The 19,863-nt window shown below is 46.5% G+C and overlaps 1 protein-coding gene across 1 annotated transcript in view; it reads left to right on the top strand.

The window, feature by feature from the left end:
* The first annotated feature begins 18,718 nt into the window (after positions 1–18,718).
* Positions 18,719–19,863, top strand: part of TOX2 (TOX high mobility group box family member 2) — a 154,449-nt gene continuing 153,304 nt past the window's right edge. The window contains exon 1 of the mRNA XM_074888273.1: positions 18,719–18,879. Within this exon, the coding sequence (XP_074744374.1) occupies positions 18,778–18,879 (102 nt within the window). The 5' untranslated portion in view covers positions 18,719–18,777. The remainder of the gene's footprint in view (positions 18,880–19,863) is intronic.

Raw genomic sequence — 19,863 nt, forward strand, 5'->3', positions numbered from 1 at the left:
GGAGGGTGATATTTATTCTCAGAATGTTGTTAGAAACAAAGCATCAGCTTCTTTTGTGTCGTACTTATTAGATCTCATATTCAGGATAATAATCCTATATGGAACCTAATTTTCATGAAAATAATTTTCTTGAAGTCAGCGTGATTTAAACACAACCCTAAAATTAAGTGTGTTTAAGCGCTCTCCTATGCCTACTAACTTTGATGTTGCCCATGCCCAGTACCACTCCCTCTAGCCAAAAGGAGCAACTGTTGGTGCTAAGTGGGGATGAAAAGAAGAAAGCAATACAGCTGAAATGACAAAAATCTTTTTAATTTGGAACAGGGACTAAACTGTTCATCACATAGAGTAGTTCCTAAAAGCACCAAACTGAGGTGAAAAGGTAATGGATGATTAAGCACGGGAAAGAACACAAAGCAACCAGCAAGAAGGGGGTTTTAGTAGCTTTTATCACTGTATTACTCAAAACTTTCACCTGTGAGCCCTGGCTCACCTGCTGCTGGGGAGCACCAGACTGCTATTTAACAGCCCTGGGCAGCTTGCCCTGGGTAAAGTTATGAGCACTGAAGAAATTCTGCAAGTGAGGGTTACAGTGCAGAGCCCACATAGCGGGATAAGGTGTTTTATTGAACAGTGTTTTGAAAGGGTTCCATCATCTAAAAGAAAGAAGGGAAGAAATATAGTGTTAAAGAGGCTAATTCTCCAGCTTTGTCAGATGTGTGTGATTCTTTCTCTGAGATACCAGGTGCAAGCTATTGACTTTCTGTTGTTATGGGACTGTTTTATGTCTTCTGGGTTCAAGGTCAGATGATGATGCCTAGTACAGAGAAGGGAAAAATCAGGCTAGCATGTGTAGGTTGGTGTTTTTTTTTTAAAAAAAAAAAAAAGGTAGAGGGGTGGAAGAGTAAGTTTGGGAGTAGAGAGCTGAGGGGATAATTTATTTAGCATAAAAAGCCAAACCTCAAGGGAGGGAAGAGGTCTCTGAAGAATACCAGGAATATTTATTCCCTGAAGTGTCTGGATTGGAAGAATTCCCCCAGCCAGTATGCAAAGCTCTCCCTGCTACTACTGTTAGTCACACAATAGACTAATGCTGAACAATTAGGATTGTTTACAGGTAACTTAAGAGTAGAAAAAGTTCACCTGATTCAGGAATTTTGGGCATCTAATTAGGGACTAAAACAAGTTCTCTGTGACTGAGCTGTCCAGTCATAAGGGTCTTAAAAATATTCAGAAAAACACTGCCTGCTGAGGCTGTCTGTCTGTCCAGTCAAGCCCTACAGCTTGGTTCATGGACCTGTCTGCCTCGCTGTCCAAATGGCTCCTGGCCTTGGTCCATACCATGTTAATAGATGTGACTTTAGCCCCGTGCAGTTCCAGTGCCCACCTGATACCAACCAGGTTTGAAGCATTGCTCAGTGGTGGAAAACTTTTTATCCTGTGGCCTGGCTCTGGTTGATAGTCGGGGTGCCCTGTGGCAATTGGACTAAAATCAGGTTTTCCCACAGGAATATCATTGAAAAGGATGCTCAGAAGAAGCTGTAGCTGTCTGCTAGAGATGGTACAGCGATGTGACAGGACAGGAGCACAGGTACTAGATCATTTAGTGCCTAGTTTTGCTCTGTACCAAGCAATTCTGCTTTGCCTCCATTAATTTCAGGATGTAAATTAAGAAAAATGAACTCAGTTTCCAGGTTACTGTAGATAGATGGCATTCATTCAGTCTGGCATTTAGCTATTTCTGTTGTTTACATTTGATGCCTCTTATAAATACACTATTCCTGATTAAGAAGAAATCTTTTTCTAAAGGTTTGCTTAATTTTTCACTTCAAAGCCAATCTTTAAAAACCTCTCTGCCATTATCAAGTCTGCAATGGTTTCATCCTAATCCCTCTTACGCTCTCCATTCTTATCCTTTGCTGAGGGGAAATGATAAAAATTTTTCTGACACAGAACTCGGATTCCATACTGAAAGATAAGCTGTTTCAAAATAAAATGATGAATTTCAATTTCAAGCATTGGTTAATATTGCCATTTTTATAGATATTTTCCTACTGCAGATTGAACAAAGCATATTAGCTAAAAGGCCTTCTCCTGAAATAGTAGCTCATACTTTTCTAAGATTCCTTCATTCTAAATTTCCACTTTTAAGTATTGTCTTTCTACAGTAGCCAACATCCAGAGATCAAAACCATCTTTATAGTTAAAATTCAATCAAAACTAGGTCTTGGAAACTTCCACTAGGTGAGAAAGCTGTAGGTGAACTTAGGTTTGAGATTGCTAGCTGGTTTTACTGTAAGACTATTTTAAGATACTTAAAGTTTCCCTGTTTTATAAACTACCATTCAGACTTTGTCAGACATACCCACAGGAAGATTGAATGAGGGTGCATGAGTGGCCTTGAACACTTGCCTTTGCAAATTCAACAGTCTTTCAGTGCAATTTGCATTGAAGTAATGGATGAGGATGTTTACAGTTATGATCTGAAAAGGCCTGTCCAAGGGTTTGGAAGAAAGTGTCTTGCTAGTGGAATGAACCAGGCCTAGTGTAATTTTTTGGTGGGTATGAACTGGAATAGTTTCACTAGAGTCAATAGGTGGGTCAGCATCACCAGCTGGAGATTCCTGAATCAAACTCATAGGAAACTGTATGTGCATAACACAGATTCAGTTAAATACGTGTGTTTTGAAGGGAAGCAGAGGGAGGAAGGTCTGCTCTGTTTAGGATCTGTCTGTTTTAGTTCATTCCTGGAGTGAAAGCAAGCCTCTGTGATAGTGTGTACACACGCACCAACAACTCCCCCACAACCACGAGCAGGAAACATTGATTAATACGAAACATTGATTAATACAAAACATTGAGTTCACTGCATCTTTAACATCACTGGGGAAGTACTAACTCAAGGAGGGAGTGGTGGTTCAGGGGGTGTTCTGGGGGGTTCAGCTTTCCCTCACCCTGTCTCTTCATTCCCTGCTGGACTCTAATGTGGAATTAGTGTCTGCAAATAGTCAGCGGACAAACCCACTGCCTTTGGGCTGCTTGTTTCTCGCTCAATAGAGAAACAGTCACAGCGGCAGCTGGAGTCCTCCTTGGCCCTCTTCAGATTGCAGCAGGACCGTGTCAAACCAGAACCTGCTGTAGGATCCTGCCCACTTGCTGCAGTATTCATGGCGACAACCATGAAGACATTTCCATCAACCTGTCTGCAGCTACAAATTGCAGCATGTTAGCAACACCGTGTTGCAGATACAAACAGCAGATAGTTCTGCAAACTAACACCCAGACTGAAAGCTCTTCTTTTTAAATCAAAGTACAGCTGTGACAAATACTGGGCGAGTAGAAAGCTTGCAAAATCCTGTGTTGCTGATAGTTGCTCTGGTGAATACTGCGCAGTAAGAATATTGTATAGCTCAGTGAGCTATTAGCTCCCTGTGCCGCAAAACCTTCCAACTTCCCCAAAATGTTCCTGCAATGGGACAAGTAGGAGGGCTTTACTAGAGGTTTTGGGTTTAATAACACTGAGGAAGGTAGAGACTAACCCTCAGACCCCAGAAAAAGCACATATTCACTTATAAGCCATGTGACACCTTAGGTCAAGTATGTTTCTGACCATCTGGCCAGGAACTTGAACCCAAGTGATGCTGTGTGATTGACTGGGGGGCTGCTGGCCGCCTCTGGTGGTGTAGGACCTCTGAGTGCTGCTTTTCCCATAAAACTTAGTATTCGGTAGAGGTGCATCAATGGGGACTGAATGTCAGGACTTTCAGCCTTTGGTGTGGAAAATGAAGCTTAAAGTCACCAGGTCAATGAAGGCTTTATATTTACCATATAGAAATACTTCCACAGGAGATATGGGAAGAACTGTACATCAGGGGCTCCTGCATCCCACATTCAAGTGTCTGACTGCATCCAGCTCTCGGATGGTTTATGCTGCATGTTCCCAGCTTTGATCTAAAATTTCATCGCTGACCAGAGACATCTTTTCTCAAGCAAATTTTGTCAGAATCAACACATTGCCAACATTTGGACGAATCCTAAATGTCTGATTTTTAGAAAGTGTCATCAAAAAAACCAAACCAAACCCAATCCCAGCCTGATGCTAATGAGATCTGAATCGCTGTTTTCAAAGCGTGAAATTGGCAGTGATATCTTAAGCCTGAAAATGATACACATGCAGCAAGAGGAAGCGGGACCTGTTTAGTTCGTGAGAGAGGGCATGTTTCACAGCATTGACATGTCTTATTTGTTGTTGTTATGCACATAAAATCTCTCTACTCATTAATGGCCCAATGAGGTGCATGTCCACATTGGAGACTTTTTTTGTTCTTAGGCGTTATAACCACCAGTTCTTCTCCATTTCTGCAACATGCTGTGTTTTCTAGTAACCTTTGGAAATTGTTCACTTCAATTTTATTCACCAGAGACAAAATGCTAATACCCTGACACTTCAAATGGTGAGGGGAGAAGGAGGGGAAGGAAGGAAGGAAGGAAGACCTATGTGATCTATTCATTCATTATTCCACAGCGCATGGGAAGTCATCTCTTTACATGATTGACCTGCCTGGATTTGATTACAACACACAGCTAACCTTTTCCAAATCTGGTTGTGTCATACAAGAAAAGGGTTGAAGGCTGTTGCCATGGTATTAAGGTATCTCTTGAGAAAGAAGAAAAAAGAGAGAGAGGAAATGATGCTTCTTTACTTCCTAGCCAAGTATAAACAAGAAACACACGCACATGTTTTTGTTTTGGAAGAGCTTTCAGCTTCTTATCGAGTCTCATCTATCAATGCATTTCCTCGGGAAGGGAAGGAGGAATTGTCTGCTTTGCAGATCAGTGTCTCTTCAGCGGGTGGGGAAGGGGGGAGATGACAATTGGAGGGAGAAAAAAAAAAAGAATAAATCAGTCTTGCCACCATTCATGATTTATTCATGAGACACGTGAGTTTTGCATTTAAATGTGACATTCTCATGATCTCAATATTGTATATGCAAATCTAAAGATTTCTGCATCTCTCCACACGCCCAGCTTAAGTCTCGTCTCAGATCTGCAGCTCTGTAAATGCAAAACCAGCGAGGTTCGCGTGGCTTCTGGTTTACTCCCTGTTTATTCTGTGACTCAAAGACTGTAAGCAACACTCAACTGCTCTTAATATCAGACATATAATTTAGATGTCATTATTTTTTTTTTTTTTTATGATAGTGAACTCTCACAGTCAGGAAATTACCTGTAGATTTATTAATGGTTTAACTTTCTAAGGTCTTGCCTTGCCTGAGCTTTCCAAGCACTTCTCTGCTGAGGCAAACAGTTATTGCTCAGGATAGTGTACCAGGATTAACACAGAGTAAATGCTGCGCAGCTCTGAACAAAGAATTTACACCTTAGGCCATGCCTGCTTCAACACTTGCAACACAAATGTGTAAGTTCTCCCTCAATAAATAAGGGGGAATGATCTTGTTTGCAGGTTTTTAATTAAGATATTATTGGTATATTAAAACAAACAAATGTACCAAATACGCTGATGTAGAGAGGACAGGCTTCCTGCAACCGTGGTGCTCAATTTGGGACATAACCTGAACCCAGGTAAAATCTGTTGGTCTTTGCCCGCAGTCAAGCCTCCCACTTCGGAGCATTCAGCAAAATGGGAGGCGTGGAGGCATGACTGTGCAAAGTAACGCAAACTCTGCTCCTAGCTAAACCGATATACACAAACTCCTGCACTGGAGAGACCTTTGGCCCAGTATTTGCAAAAGTGGATTGTGTAGGGAAAACACTGTTCTTGGGGCTTTGCCTGATCCTCTTTTGCCATGTCTTCACTATGTTGAAAGGCTGGTCTTGTTGCTACTTAGAGAATAAATCAGAGAATAATTTTTATATGTTATTGGGTCAGCTCTGTCACTAGGCTAATGCAAGTATTCCTCAAATATGTTATTGACAAACAACCGCCACATTCATCAATAACAATCAAATTTGTAGATTTTATAGCACTTTCCCACATTCAACACTCTCCTCCTGTTTTCTTGTCAGACTGAAGCCAGAACTTGCTGAAGTTGATCGCCTCATATTCACTTTCTGAGGTCGGGGCCCATATCAGTAAAATTCTTCCTATTGGCTCCATGATTTTAAAGCCATAAATGTTTCCTAAATATCTGTATAGCCTAATATCCTGTCTCCAACAATGGCTGCCTAAGGAAAGTGTAAAAGAGACAAAGCCTGTATTGAATGACACTTCCCCAGGGTATTATCTCAGATTTAGGAAAATAGGAATGTAGAGAGTTCCTGATGTTATATATTCAGGTCATCACAACTAATTGCTTTCAAGAACTTGTCCCTTTTAAATTCACCAGTACATTTGGTCCCACAGCACCCTATGGCAATGAGTTCCACAATTTAATTTCCTATGGGGTGGACAACTACTTACTTTTGGATAATTTAATATGGGTCCCACTGTTTTTTCCATTACAAGAGATAATAAATGGTTGTTCCTGAGCGTCTTTCTCCATGCTTTCCATGATTTTAGGAGCCTGTATCAGAACTCCCTCAATGGTCTCTCCTCCAAGCTCAAGTTCTTACCTTCTGATGCTTTAAACTTGTCTTTATAAATTTTCCAGTTCTGCAATATCCTTTCTGAAACGGGAACATTAGGACGGCTTGCAGTATTTAAGATGGTACAGCAGGAATTTATACACTGGCAAAATGTCTTTTTCTGTTCAATGTCTCATCTGATGATCGCTGGCATTCCCGTTACGTTTTTGAGCATCCCTGATTGCTGAGCTGATGATGTTTTTGAAGAACTGCCTGCATGGCTCTGAGATCCTTCCTGAGCAGCATATGTGACGTACACAGCCACAGCTCTAACGTAAGGCTGGTGTTGCTGCACTCTCATTCGCAGTAAATTGCATTTCTTGCCACTGAATTCCCCCTGCCATCACATCTTGACCAGTTATTTGGGTGGCTCTTCCACAACACCTTTCCTCCAGCAGCAAAGCCGGCCTAAGAAAACAGGTGAATACTTTGCATGCACTGCAAACATCTTCATTGTGTTAACTGCTCTCCTTTCCAGATGGCTGATGAACACTGCACAAGACCCAGCCCATGTCCCTGGGGGGCTCCACTGGCAACCTCCCTGCTCAGGTGAGACCATCCATTTGCTCCTGTCCTTTGTCTCCCATCTCAAAAGTAATTATCTAGCTCTACAAGGCAACTTTCTTTTAGCCAATGACCCTGGCTAGGAGTCCGCAGTGCGAGTGCCTCTCCCAGTGATCTCAGAAACTTGCATTCAGCTGAAAGACAGGGAAAGGTTACTAAGGGGGGAAAAAATCTAGTTGGAATTAAATATTAAAAAATAATTTATAGATGTGTTTTCTGTCATTCTCACATCCTCTTTTGCCATGTCTTCAGTATGTTGAAAGGCTGGTACTGATACAAGCACCTGAAATAGCACACTGAATAGCTGGCCAGACTGGGAGCCCTGTCTTGCCAGCCAGGGAAAAGAAACTCACACAGGGATTGTTATTTAAAGATATGCTATCGGCCCATTTTAGCCCCCATTTAAAATCTGAGAGGGATAAACATTTCCTTGCAGAAAAAAAAAGGTACATATGTGCACTAAATTCAAAGACTCGGAGAAGACTGAGTAAGCTGGGGTTTCTTCATTTACTTGTTTTTAGGATGGGTTTAGTGGCCGGTGTTTGCAGCCACGCTCAGCAGCATTGGAACAAAGCAGTTTACGCCTACGAATGCCACAGTGATGCGCTTGCTCTTGCACAGAGCTGCTCGCTCCCTGCCTTTGAGGAATGCAAGGGCCTTTATGCTGAAGGGTGCTGCTTGCAGAAATACTGAAATGCATGTTATTTACCATGAGTGAAGCCCAGAGCTGGATGATGTGGGTGCTCTGGAAACCCAGGCCACGAATGATTTCACTGCTATAATTTCATTCTCCAGCAGTGGATGGAGCAGGCTTCTCCATGCCTTCCAGCTTCCACGGACCTCAGGCATCACAGCTCTGCCTCCAAATCGAGCACCCTTGGACATCATTTGGGGCTGCATTTGTGAAGAAATGGGCAAGAGGAATAAGCAGAGCTGTCACACACACTCAAACATGATTTAATTGTGCTGTGCAAGCGGGTTTCACCATGTTAAAGTCTGCTCGTGCCTGCATTCACGTGGAGCTGGGGTGTATTCTTAACACAAGTGAAGAATGCACTCCCTTGCAGACCCTGGTTTCTGCAAACGTGGCCCCTGTGAATGTAATCAATGTTGTGCAGAGCTGCTGAAATCGAAAACAAAGCCAGAATGATCATTGTGCTAAGTTTGGGTTCCTCATTGTTCATTGAATTACATCAGTGTTTTCTTTAGTTGCACAGTCAGCTGGCAAAGGTTTGTTTGAAATCTCGAGACTCTCCCCTTTCAGGGGAAAACATGAATTTCCGGGAGATGTGGGCTCTGCTCTAAATCACGGTGCTCAGTCTGCCATGGCCCGGGACACAACATGACAGCCCAGCTGGGGGGCTCAGCCAGCCCAGAGCCCGTCAGTGAAGGCTGCAATGCACCCACAGGAAAAAAATGCTCTGGTTTGGTTTGTTTTGTTTTTTTTTTTCTTTGTATTTAACTTGCAGAAACTTTTATCTGCTTTAAAAAAAATAGTTAATTAAAATTTATTTTGTAGAGACTCCCTCTCCCCAGCTCAGGACCATAATGAAGTATTGTATTTCACTGTCATTTTATTAAGGTGATCCTATGTGGCAAAAATCTTGCTTTCTCCAAAGACTCGTTGGATGCAGAGAGCGAGCAGCAAGTGACACAGCCTGTGCTCCCAGGGCACTTCTCCCTGCGGCAAAACCCTGGAGCCTTGCTCCCCTGCCCCGTGGGATGGTGAGCAGCTATTGTGTCAGTGTAATGTGGGATACCCCAAAATTCCCCCTGGAATATCAGGATGGAGTAAATCCTTCTTTCCCCTGCTGCACTCACATACAAAGTCATCCAGCAGCCGTGGAGTGACTGGATGTTTCAGATCTCAGTGTGGACCGAGTTTGGGCACATTCCTGTGTGCCAACGAGCACACATGTGCTGCTGAATGGGAGCCATCGCTTATCTAAATTTAACTTGACTCCCCTCTAAAAGTCGGATTTTCATCATCCATAGTCTAACTTCCCCCTGGAGACATCTCTCTGGATACTTCCCATGCTGTGTCTCAGAGCAAACTCTTCTGGAAGTTGGTCTGAACATGAGCTGTAGAGTGGAGGGGTTTGGCTTTTTGAAAGTTGTATTTTTGTTTGATCTGGGGAATGGACTGAGTGGCTCAGCCTGCATAACCCACACCAATTTCATGTTGTTTGCCTTGCTCAGGGACTGGGTTTCTGACTTTTTTAACCGTGTAGCTGGAAATAGTGGTAAAATGGCAGAATCTGGGATGACATTTATTAAGAGTCAAAGCAAAAACCTAGCATGGAAGAAGCTGTACAACATCCATGTTGTACAAGATTCCTAATATGCCTGCAGAATTTAGGAAACTAAGAAAAAGAAACTTTGCCAAGTCTTGTGACACTTGCTGCTTTTATTTGAAGGGGAGGTCTTGTATAGCCATGAGAGAAACTGGCCAAAGCAAAACTCAAGCCCAGTGGACCAAGTAGAGGAGGCAGGAGAAAAGGCACAATGGAGGAAAGGGCACTGAGGGACTATCAGGGCAGAAAGGGAATTGGACAGCAACAGTGGATAGGGGAGGAAGAACAGGGGCAGAGACTAAAAGGAGAGAGACTGTGGGTTGTGGTTTGGGGTATTTTACCAGGCTGTCCAGAGCTGAGAACCAAGGTCTCTGCAGATGGGCCTTGAAGCAGACAGGGCTTGTCCTTGGACGTTGATGGGAGGAGATATCTTTGTGGTGAAAACTGAATTTGTCAGCGTTAAACTATTTGTGATTTGTATTAATTTTGCAACTTCTTTCTACAAGAGAAAGAGAGAAGGGGGGAACAATTTGAAAATATTCAAAATATCTCATTTCAACATTTTAAAAATGAGACATTTTCAGTCTTCACTTGGAAAGAAGCCCTCTGTTTCCTGACTAATGTAATTATCTTAAGATACAGAGGTCAGAAAGTAACCTGACACTTAGCTGAAAGTTTTGTTTCAGATACAGGATGTTTTGGGGGTTAACCTGTGATAATTCCCCGCACCCTCCCTGGCATTGCTGGAGTCTTTAGTTCTGCCACTGAAATCAAAATCCATTATTTGTCCGGCTCAGCTAATAACACCAACCAGCATTTCCATGGGCAGCAGAAACCCTGGAGGAAGGCTGCCAAAAGCCCGGGGAGTCAGAGTTCCTCTTCATGTTCAAAGCTTCAGACTCTCAAATGCTTTAGTGATACCCTTACAAATGCCTAATGTGAGACTGGTGTCAAAGCTCTCTTCTCCCTCACTTCATTAGCCCCACAAGGATGATGATAAACCATCTGAAGACAAAGGAGTCATCCCAGGTCAGGCTGAAATAGCTAGAAACCACTGATAATCTCCAGGTTCATTAACATTTTTGGTTTTGAAAAGGTAACTTTCTGTCACTAGGAAAGTATAATATATATAGCAAGAGGAAGCTGGGATATAATTTTAGCCTTGATTCTTAAGGCGATAATATTTTGGGTTGTCGAGTAGGGGTGCAATGTGTCTTCATGCGTGGGAATACATGCAAAAACATTTTTTACAGTGTAGTACGTGTACCTAACTTCAGCTCAGAGGCTACCCTGGGAAATTCCCACCCTGACACAAAATGCCCAGCAATGATATGTTGGGTGAAAGCAAAAGCAGAGGCTTGGAAACATTAGAAAAAATTGCAGCGATGAAACTGAGCTAAAATAAATTTTGACATTTAATCCTAGATCAATTGGCAAATCTCACAATAGATATTCTTTTCTTGTCACCCTGGCAAAGCAGAGCCACATGAAACTGGTTTAAAAAAAAAAAAAGAATTAATTTCTAAGATCAGCCGTGAATCTTCTCACTGGGCTGAGGGTGAGCACAGGAGCTTCCTCACACCACCAAAATATTGAATAAGTTGAGAAAAAGAAGCCAACTATTGCAAGCTCAGGAGATCATTTATAAAACAAAAATCACTCTTCGCTGCATTGAAGAGCCTGAGAGATGCTCTCAGAAAGATTAATTTTCTGGGTAGAGGAGGGGAGCGTCGGCTTCACCCCTCAGAATGAACCAGCGAGATGATTCAATTGCATCACTTTCAGAGCGTGAGCCCAAGACATTCATTCAAGGCGTAGTTATAAGAAATGACTCCTTTACTTTAGGAGGAAGAATACTGAAGAAACTGTTAAACTTGGTCACAGTATGTGACATCCTTGAAATAAAAGCAATACTTCTTCTCAGTGACTGCACAGTAAAATTAAAGATACGAAGCTAAATTCATCTCTGGTGTAATACTCCTGCCAGTGGCCGGGGAGGCACCTGGGATTAATTTCCTCTATTATACAAGTGGCACAAGACCCTGACAAATTGTTTCGAATGTTTTTTGTAACACTTAGTTACAGAAACCTTATTCACTAAGTGTCCCACGCATGCAAAATCAAGTGGCTCCGAGGTCCGCCTCGCCAAGGACAGGATACTGGGCTAATGGCAGCCCGTGGGGGCTACCTCCCACCCTGCTCACGTGGGTGAAAGGTGGCAAGCCGCTAGAATTTACTGATTTCTCATGTAATAAAAATACCTCCACTGGGTGACGGGTGATCAAGGAGGGAGCGTGGACCTTGGCATGCCTGCCTTGGCGAAGGGGCAGGTCTTTGACTGGATTTGTGGGCTGGATTACAGGCTCGTTGCCCTGGACCAGCATGTCAAGGTGTTGAGCATCACCTCCTCAAACTCTCAGGTCATCCTGTGACAGCTTCCTCAGACTGCAGCAGAGCAAGCTGGCCTCTCTATTCCTGCAGCCCTTCTCTTTTCCTTTGGGGTAAAGCTTGTAAACTCAATCTGTGCAAGACAATGCCTGTATTTATACTCCTGAACATAACCCACTTCTTTGCTTAGAGATTGCCTGTGGAAAGCTTACATTTTCCTGGAGGAGTAATAAATGTCAGCGTGGCATGCCAGTGCTTGCTGTGCCAGCGTGCTGAGGTGAGAGCTGGGGCAGCATTGGCCCAAACGCCCCTGAGATGGGCCCAGTTCTCATCTCTGAACAGGTCCTCAGTCCTCCCCGGAGTGCACGCTCCTCCCTCTGATGTAGCCACCCTTATCTTGCTGCCCCAAATTTGCATGAGCATCACTGGCCAGGTCAAGTTTAAGCAAGCACATACCGTTCAGATAGTCTTCTCCTACCCTGTAGCAGTGCTAGGAAGGAGGGAAAGTGGTTACACTTCCCTGTGAAACAAGAATACCAGGCAGCCAAACAGTCAAATAATGTTGAAAGTCAAATGCAAACTCGGGACGGATGTGAGTACAGAGTCTGTGGTCAGGGCTTTTCAAGCAAGCCACCTGCATCCCAAGTCTGCATCTGGTGAGTAAATTCTGCCCCATATCTTGGAGGAGGGTGTCCACTGGTCACTTGACACTTTGAAAAATCAGGAGTGTCCTTCAGTGTGAGTTTAAGGAGGTGAGGTTAAGGACAAGGCGCTCTCTGCCTTTATTAGTGAAAGTATTTCACCTCACGTGTTGAAACCTCTGGCCAGTAGAAACAATACATACGATCTTTGAGAGGACAGGTCTGCTAACAAACCATAAATTATCGTCCTCCTGCTACATCACATATTTCCTAAACTGAGACCAGCCTGCCATGGCACTCTGAAGCAGAGACTATTGACACAGTCCTGAGCTGGCTCTGCAAACCATCAGCTGTCATTCTCAAGCCCATGTGTTGACGTTGCCCCAAAGAACAGATTTACCAGGAAAACTCAGAAAGAGGAGGCCTCGTGCAAACACTCATGCCTCCGAGCACCGTTGCCACCTCCCCGCGACGCCGAGCTGGCCGTCTGGCGTTCTGCCGGCTCATGTCATCTTCATCTCGCAAAGACCTGCGCCATTCCTCCGAGGTTTTTGACATTTGCTGCCAAAACTCTTCATAGAGTTAAACAACTAGGTAACTGGTGCAGCCATGTTTGCTGCATTTAGCCTCCAAGAAATGTGCTAAGATTGAGCTTTGCTATATTTTCATTTCATAAAAAGGAAGTCAGGTGAAGATCTTACAGGTTCCACCTATCCACAACTCCATCTGGGTAATACCCTACGGGTTACGAGGAAGCACAAAGCCTGGGTTTGACGTATCAAGGTATCCAAACGCTTGTATCACCTTGAACATGAGAAGAAACTTGATGTATCTTACAGTGTTGGGACCTTTTCTCTTCAGCATATTCATGTTAAAGGGTATTTTGGGGGGAAAATGATTTGCTTATAAGCATGAGCCAGTTTGATATTTGACCAAAGGATAGCAGGTATTTTCACTTGGGCAGAAGAACAATGTAAGTTGATCTGTGAGCATCCTTAATGCTTCTCCATCATGTTTGAGCTTGTTTTGTTTTGTTATATTTGGGTTTCTGGAATGTTTTATCCTATCAATGACATTAATTACGGAGTAATTGCCTTAGTAGCATGTAACAACTCTCCTCTTTTTTAAAATAGATTTTCACACAATGTGTAAACTACACTGTATATGTGCTACGTTTCTTGTGTCATGAAATAATGTGTAGACAAAATAATGTTTTTCCTGTCAGAAATTCAATGGGCATCTAAAGCAAAGTGACAGGTGGTTAAATAGCTGCATTTAAAGGATGTCAAGAAGATTTTTTGGACAGGTACCAAAACCCAATGCCAAAAAGAAGGCCTAATACCATCTGTTTTGTTAGCAGAGAGATGCAATTTTACATTAGATTTTAAATGACATGAAATGCCAAATTCATAACCTTGATTTGTGGGTCAAATCTAGCTTATCTAGATTGTGGATGTTTTTATTTACGAGCACAGTTCCTGACCCAGAGCTCATGCAGGTAAACAAATACACTTTCAATCAGACCCATTTTAAAGTAATAGGAAGCTCTTGAGCTGCATTTAATTTTGTTTTGTATTACATGTAAATCCAGATGCAATGTGGATTTAATTAATCCAATTTCATTGCATTTTAATGTACACATTTGCATTGTGTTTATTGGCAATTGGTTTTATCCATTTGTTCAGCATTTTTATGACCAATGAAACTACTGAATATTTAGAGATCTATATACTTCCTAGCAGGAATGAGGAGTGTAGCTCTGAATTACATAGTTCTCAGACATAAACTGGGGATAAGACTAAAATGTCAAAATATAGCTGCATAATACAGGGGGAAAATTATATCAGTATTTTAAGATAATAAACTGCATTGTGCTAAATTATTTTAAAAATAATTTTAGCAGGCATTTTAGATGGTATGTTGAGAGGAGGCAGACTACTTTGAAACAAATAATGAAACTGATAGATTCAGACACTTTTTCCTGCTTCTAAAAGGTGCCTTTGAAATTATGATTGTTCAGGTTTAGTCTAATATTTAGAAATACTCACTGTAGAGTTTTCTCTTCTTTGTGAGGAGTCCGTGTGGCTTAAATGGGATTGCTGAGATAATCACACTCTGCTGTTTCTGTTCCAGGGCTAATGCTAGGCATGAAATGTGAGTTGCCATGTTTGGAGCTCCTCTTTCAACGACCCGGCCAAAGCAACTACAAACATTCTGGGTTTTGTGAGGAGTCAGTTGTGAAAAGAACGAAAACAACAGCATCTTTTCATTTTTGTGTTTCTCTGCTTGGCTTGGCTCTGCTGTGAATGCTGTGGCTCGGATGGTATCGCTGGCTTCACTGTCCCTTCAACCATCCTGGACTGTTCCTTTTGATGCTTGGCCAAAATACAAGGTCTCGACTCATTTTTCCCTTGATCCTCTATCTGTGGACCCAGGGGGTGTTTTGCTGATCGATGGCTGATCCGTTGAGCCAAGTGAAAGCCGCTCCTCTGCCGAGGGTCTGCACCGCCTCTCCCTGTCCCCTTTTGGCACCCGGCTCTCCCTGCGGAGGACATCACCCAGCTTTGCTGGAGCTGAGCTAGCCCTGAAGGAACGGCCACGGCACGCCATGGAGGGGAGAAGCCACTGCCCCAGCCCGTGGGCAGATCTGTGCCTGCAGTGGGCATATGTGGTGTCAGGGGTGGGTATGCTCCACCTGCCTGAAGCTTTGGCCTTTATTTCCACTCTGCCCTTGATTGCCCTTGCAGTGAGAGATGCCCCAAGGATGGTCCTTTGAGGCCAAACGGACCTGAATTAGTCCTACAGGTTAGGTTGGTGCCAATAACGGGCGCATGGGCTGGGGCTGGTCCCTACAGTTCTTTGCACTGCTGGGATGCTCCTTGCTCAGCGGGTGGTATCTAATGCAAAGTGAGCTGAGTCGCTGGGGCTGGCAGGTGAGATCTGTCCAAACTTGGCATCACTAGGGGAGAGCATGTTGTCATTATGAGGCTCAACATCCCCCTGCTCCCATGGGTCCTGAGGAGCGGGGCTTTCCAGGGATGCTCAGCCTTCTTTCTGCTGTCACCAGCTCTGAGAAAGGAGAGGCTGCTTTCCTTCTGACCTGCTGGGAAAGACTCAGGGACAGCGTAGATAGCAAAAAGGGGGCCTGGGTGGAATTTAAATACCTGTATTCAAACCCATGCACGGGAAATTCCCCCACTTGGGAAACACCTAGGAGGTGCCTGAATTCATTCAGCTCCCTCCATGCGGACAGCAGAGATCCCAAAGAGAGACCTTCCAGGGGCACGAGGGCACCATGCTCCTTCCTAAACTCTGCTGCAGTCCGGGTATGGGTGACACGGCAGGAGCACATCTGCTGTGTGCACACACCGTCTGGCGTGGAGCTCAGGAGATGCAGTCATCCTCATCAAATACTTGGCCAGCACTGGCTGTACCTTTGCAGTCCCCTCAGGGCAGTCTGGCAAGCCCATGCTGCTCAGGTAAGATGTACTGCGTGTCCTACGCCTGCCAGGAAGCAGCTCTGCACCATTAATGCCTCTGCCATGGTGGGGAGAGGGAAGCAGGAGTTCAGACAAATCTGCATCTCCTGGTAGACCCCCACTCGATCCACAGGGCAGACACCAAACTGCCACGAGGGACAAAATACATTGAAACATGGGTAAAAACAGGCTGAAGAAGGATTTAACAGTAGGCACAAGTTGGAGGCTTCCTGAACACATGGCGAGCCCGGGCAGGTCCCCCCAGCACAGCGGGAGCTGCTGACGCACAGGCAGAGCACCGCAGAGGCCAGAGGCACCTCACGACATGTCATTCCCCAGGCCCTGGTCAGGGATCGTGCCGGGAAGCCGACCGATGCTCCGCTCCACCAGATTATCTTCTTCTGACAGTCTAACGAGTAGAAACACTGAAGACACGAGGTGAGCCGAGAGAACATTTGTGTGATGAAGAGCGTTTCCTCTGCCAGCTTCCCTTGGCATATATCAAAAAAAAAAAAAGCATTTATGGATATTAATAGCAATAACACTTTATGACGACGGGTTTTTCAGATCAGTCTCTGTTTGAGGTCTAATGAAGGCAGATGAATGTGCAAAGTTTGACAGGGCTGATTGTTGTAAATCTCGTGCTCTGGGGATCTGAGGAGGCATTAAGAAAACGGTGCTTCGTTTGGGAAAGACGAGCTTTTAAAATGGTTTGAATAGGACCGTTGTGGTGTCTCAGGCACTGAAAAGAAATTGGGTTGTATCTGCTGGGGAGACGCTGCAAGTTTGGTGATGAAATGTGTTAATTTTTGTAGGAAACAGCAGAATTAAATCCTGCTTTAAGTGAAAAAGCCAGTTCAGCCTTAACTGTAAAGCTGCTAGCAATGACTCCACAATATATGAAGTATAATAATTATGATAATTAATAAAGATAATAATACAGTAAAACCTTGCTAATTCATACTAATGACTCAGAGGCTGCTTACTAATTACTGAATTTTGTGGATAAACAAGCCAGAATAATGCATCATAAAATACACTTTGTTCCATTATTTTGACAACTCTCGTTTAGTTTTAATTATTTATACTTCATAATATACTAGTCACTCTACTTGGGAGGGTTTTACAAAAATAATGAAGCTCTAATAATTTGACATGTCAGTTTAGTATTTGCTGAAACAGGGACAGAGAAAAACCATCCCTTTCTGGATGTGTGCAAATCAGGAAGAGCGCAGATCAGTTGGCACACAGATCTTCAAAGTTGTAATGCAAAATATGTCTCTATAATGCCTTTGACCGGGAGTCCTCGGAGCAGCCTACCTCATGGAGAACTCCTGCAAGCTGACCTGCTTCGCTGCTAAACGCAGAAGGATCGATGCTGATTCTCCAGAAAAATCATATGGTTTGAAAAATAATAATGAATGTGAAGTAGCTTTTGTGCCCAGATCAATTTTTATCCTCAAATCCATTTTTTCCAGCATCACGAGGGCTAAAAGCTTGTTTTTAATTTAAATGAGAGCTATGATTTTTACATAATCACTTGATTCCTGGAGCTGGCATTCCCTCGAAACCCCAGCCCGCCTCCCCCCTCCCAAATCTGGCAGGAGCTGGCCACACTCTTCCAATGACAGAGGCTGTGGAAGAACTCAGCATTTATTTAGCTCAGTTTTCCAGGTACAGAGAGTTCTGTAGGGTGCATGTTGTAACTGTGCCTCCGTAGTCATGATTTAAAAAAAAAAGAAAAAAAAAGGCCATTTCCATCCGAGATTTGCCAGAAAACTGATTCTACCGGCCCTGTCCTGGCTGTCTGCGAGCATGGGGGTCGGTTGCAGTAACTCGCTGTATCTGGGAGTGAAATAACACACTGCGAAACCCCTCCGTATAGAACATTCTCTCCCCCTGGGCTGGTTTTGAAGGGGCCTGTGGTGAGATGAGCAGAAGGGAGCTGGAGAGGCAGAGGGGGGGGAGCTGGCGGGGAGGGGGACAATCCCGCTCGCCCCAGGGCCGCGGGGCAGGGCTCGGCCTGTCCCCTCGGAGCATCCTCCCTCCCCACGGCTGGATTTGGGCTCCCTGTGCCGCTCTGCCCGGCCCCTGGGGTCAGGCGGGGGGCACCCATGGATGGGTGCTGCCTTTCCAGCGGTGGGCTCTGCGGAGAGCCGGGCAGCCTGGGGCGGGGGGGCTGCGGGGAGCGGGGAGCCAACGCCGGGGTCAGAGGCCGAGACCCGCTTTTCGCTCCCGGGTGGTGGGGGGGGCTTTCAGAGGGGAGGTCTGGGTGCTGGGGTCGTGTTTAGGGTGATGGAAAGCATCCTTCTTCAGGGGGGAGGGCACCGGGGGGGCAAGAAGGCTGCTCGGCACCGTCCTGCGTCGGGAGGAGGGCAAAACCGGGCACGGGGCTTCGGTGAGGGCTGCGGGGGGCGGAGAAGACGTGACAGGGTCCCCGTCAGGGAGCGGGAACCGGTGTCACGCCCGGTCTGTCGGTCCCCCAGCGGCTGCTGCAGCCCTCCCCGCCCCGGGCCGGCCGGGGACCCGCTCCCCTCCCGGCCCGGCCGCCCCCGGGGAGGGGGGGGCTGCAGCCCCGCTGCCCCCGCCGGTGCCGGCCGCGGGCCGGGGGCGGCCCTGCCGCCGGGGGGAGCCGCCCGGCCCCGCCGCGAACAATAGCGGCCCCGGCGCGGGGCGGTGCGGAGCGGGGCGGGCCGGGGGCCGCCGCCCGCCCCCCCGCCGCCGCCGCCCGCCCTCTCCCCGCCCCCCGCGCCAGAGGCACCGCCGCCGCCGCAGCCGGGTCCATGCCCGCTGGAGCCCCCGCCTGCCGCCGCCCGCAGCCCCGGCATGGACGTTAGGTTTTACCCCTCCGCCCCCACCGCCGTGGGCTCCCTGCCCGGCGCCGACCCCACTTGCCTCGGGCCGCTGGATTATTATCACTGCAACAAGGTACTGGGGCGGGGGGGGGGGGGGTGCGGGGCCGGCGGTGCCCGGCGGGGCTGCCCGGGCGGCTCCGCTCGGCGCGTCCCGCAACTTCTCCGCCGGGGGGGGAAGGAAGGAAAGAAAGTGCCGGCAGCGCCCGGCTGCTGCGGGAGGGAATTTTGAAAGTGGTCTGGAAGCGGAGCGGGGAGAGCCGTCGGGTCCCCGGGCAGCCCCGGCGGGGCGGGGGGCGCCGAGCCCCGGGCAGGCTGGACGCGGCTGCGGCCGGCAGAGAAACGCTCAGGGGTGAGCGCGGCTCTTCGGGGCCGTTCGTCTCCGTGTCCTTTCGGGCGGAGGGTTTATTTAATATTTTCCCTACGGGAGCGTTTGGCCCGAACCGACGTACGTGGGGTTTTGGTTTGTTGTGGTTGTTGTCGGGCACTTTTGGTTGTTGTTGTTTGCTGGGTTGTTTTGCACCTTCTTCCCGAGGCTGCCGAGCCGCTGGGCTGGGGTCGCTGGCGCCTCCTGAGCGGGAGCTCCGGCCACCCAAACCCCCCCCCCCGCCCCCCGCCGCCCCGCGATGCTCCCGCCGAGGGCAGCACCCAGGGACCCAGACCCCCCGGACCCCCGGCGCGGCGGGGGGAGCTCCCCAGCCGGCATCGTCCCCGCTCGCTGGAGCGGCGAGGGAAGGCACCCCCTGTAACGGGAGAGGGACCCGCCGGGGGATCGCTGAGGGCGCCGGAGGGGCTGTAGGAAATTTCCTTCATCCGAGAGAAGCCGCAGTGAAGGGGCCAGATGCTGCACTTGGGGATAAAGAGCTCCCCGCGGTATCGCCTTCCCCGCGTGGAGGTGAAGAGCGCTGATAGTTCAGCAACAAAGCCGTAGGAAGGAGCCCCGTCTGGGGGAGGGAGGATCCCCACGATAAGCTCCGAGACGTAACCCAGGCTGCGTCCTCCTGGGCCAAATTCGGGTAATTGCATTGGAAAAAAGTTAATAAAGGGAGGAAATGCTCTC

Source organism: Strix uralensis, chromosome 18, assembly GCF_047716275.1.
Source record: "Strix uralensis isolate ZFMK-TIS-50842 chromosome 18, bStrUra1, whole genome shotgun sequence".
Lineage (NCBI taxonomy): Eukaryota > Metazoa > Chordata > Aves > Strigiformes > Strigidae > Strix > Strix uralensis.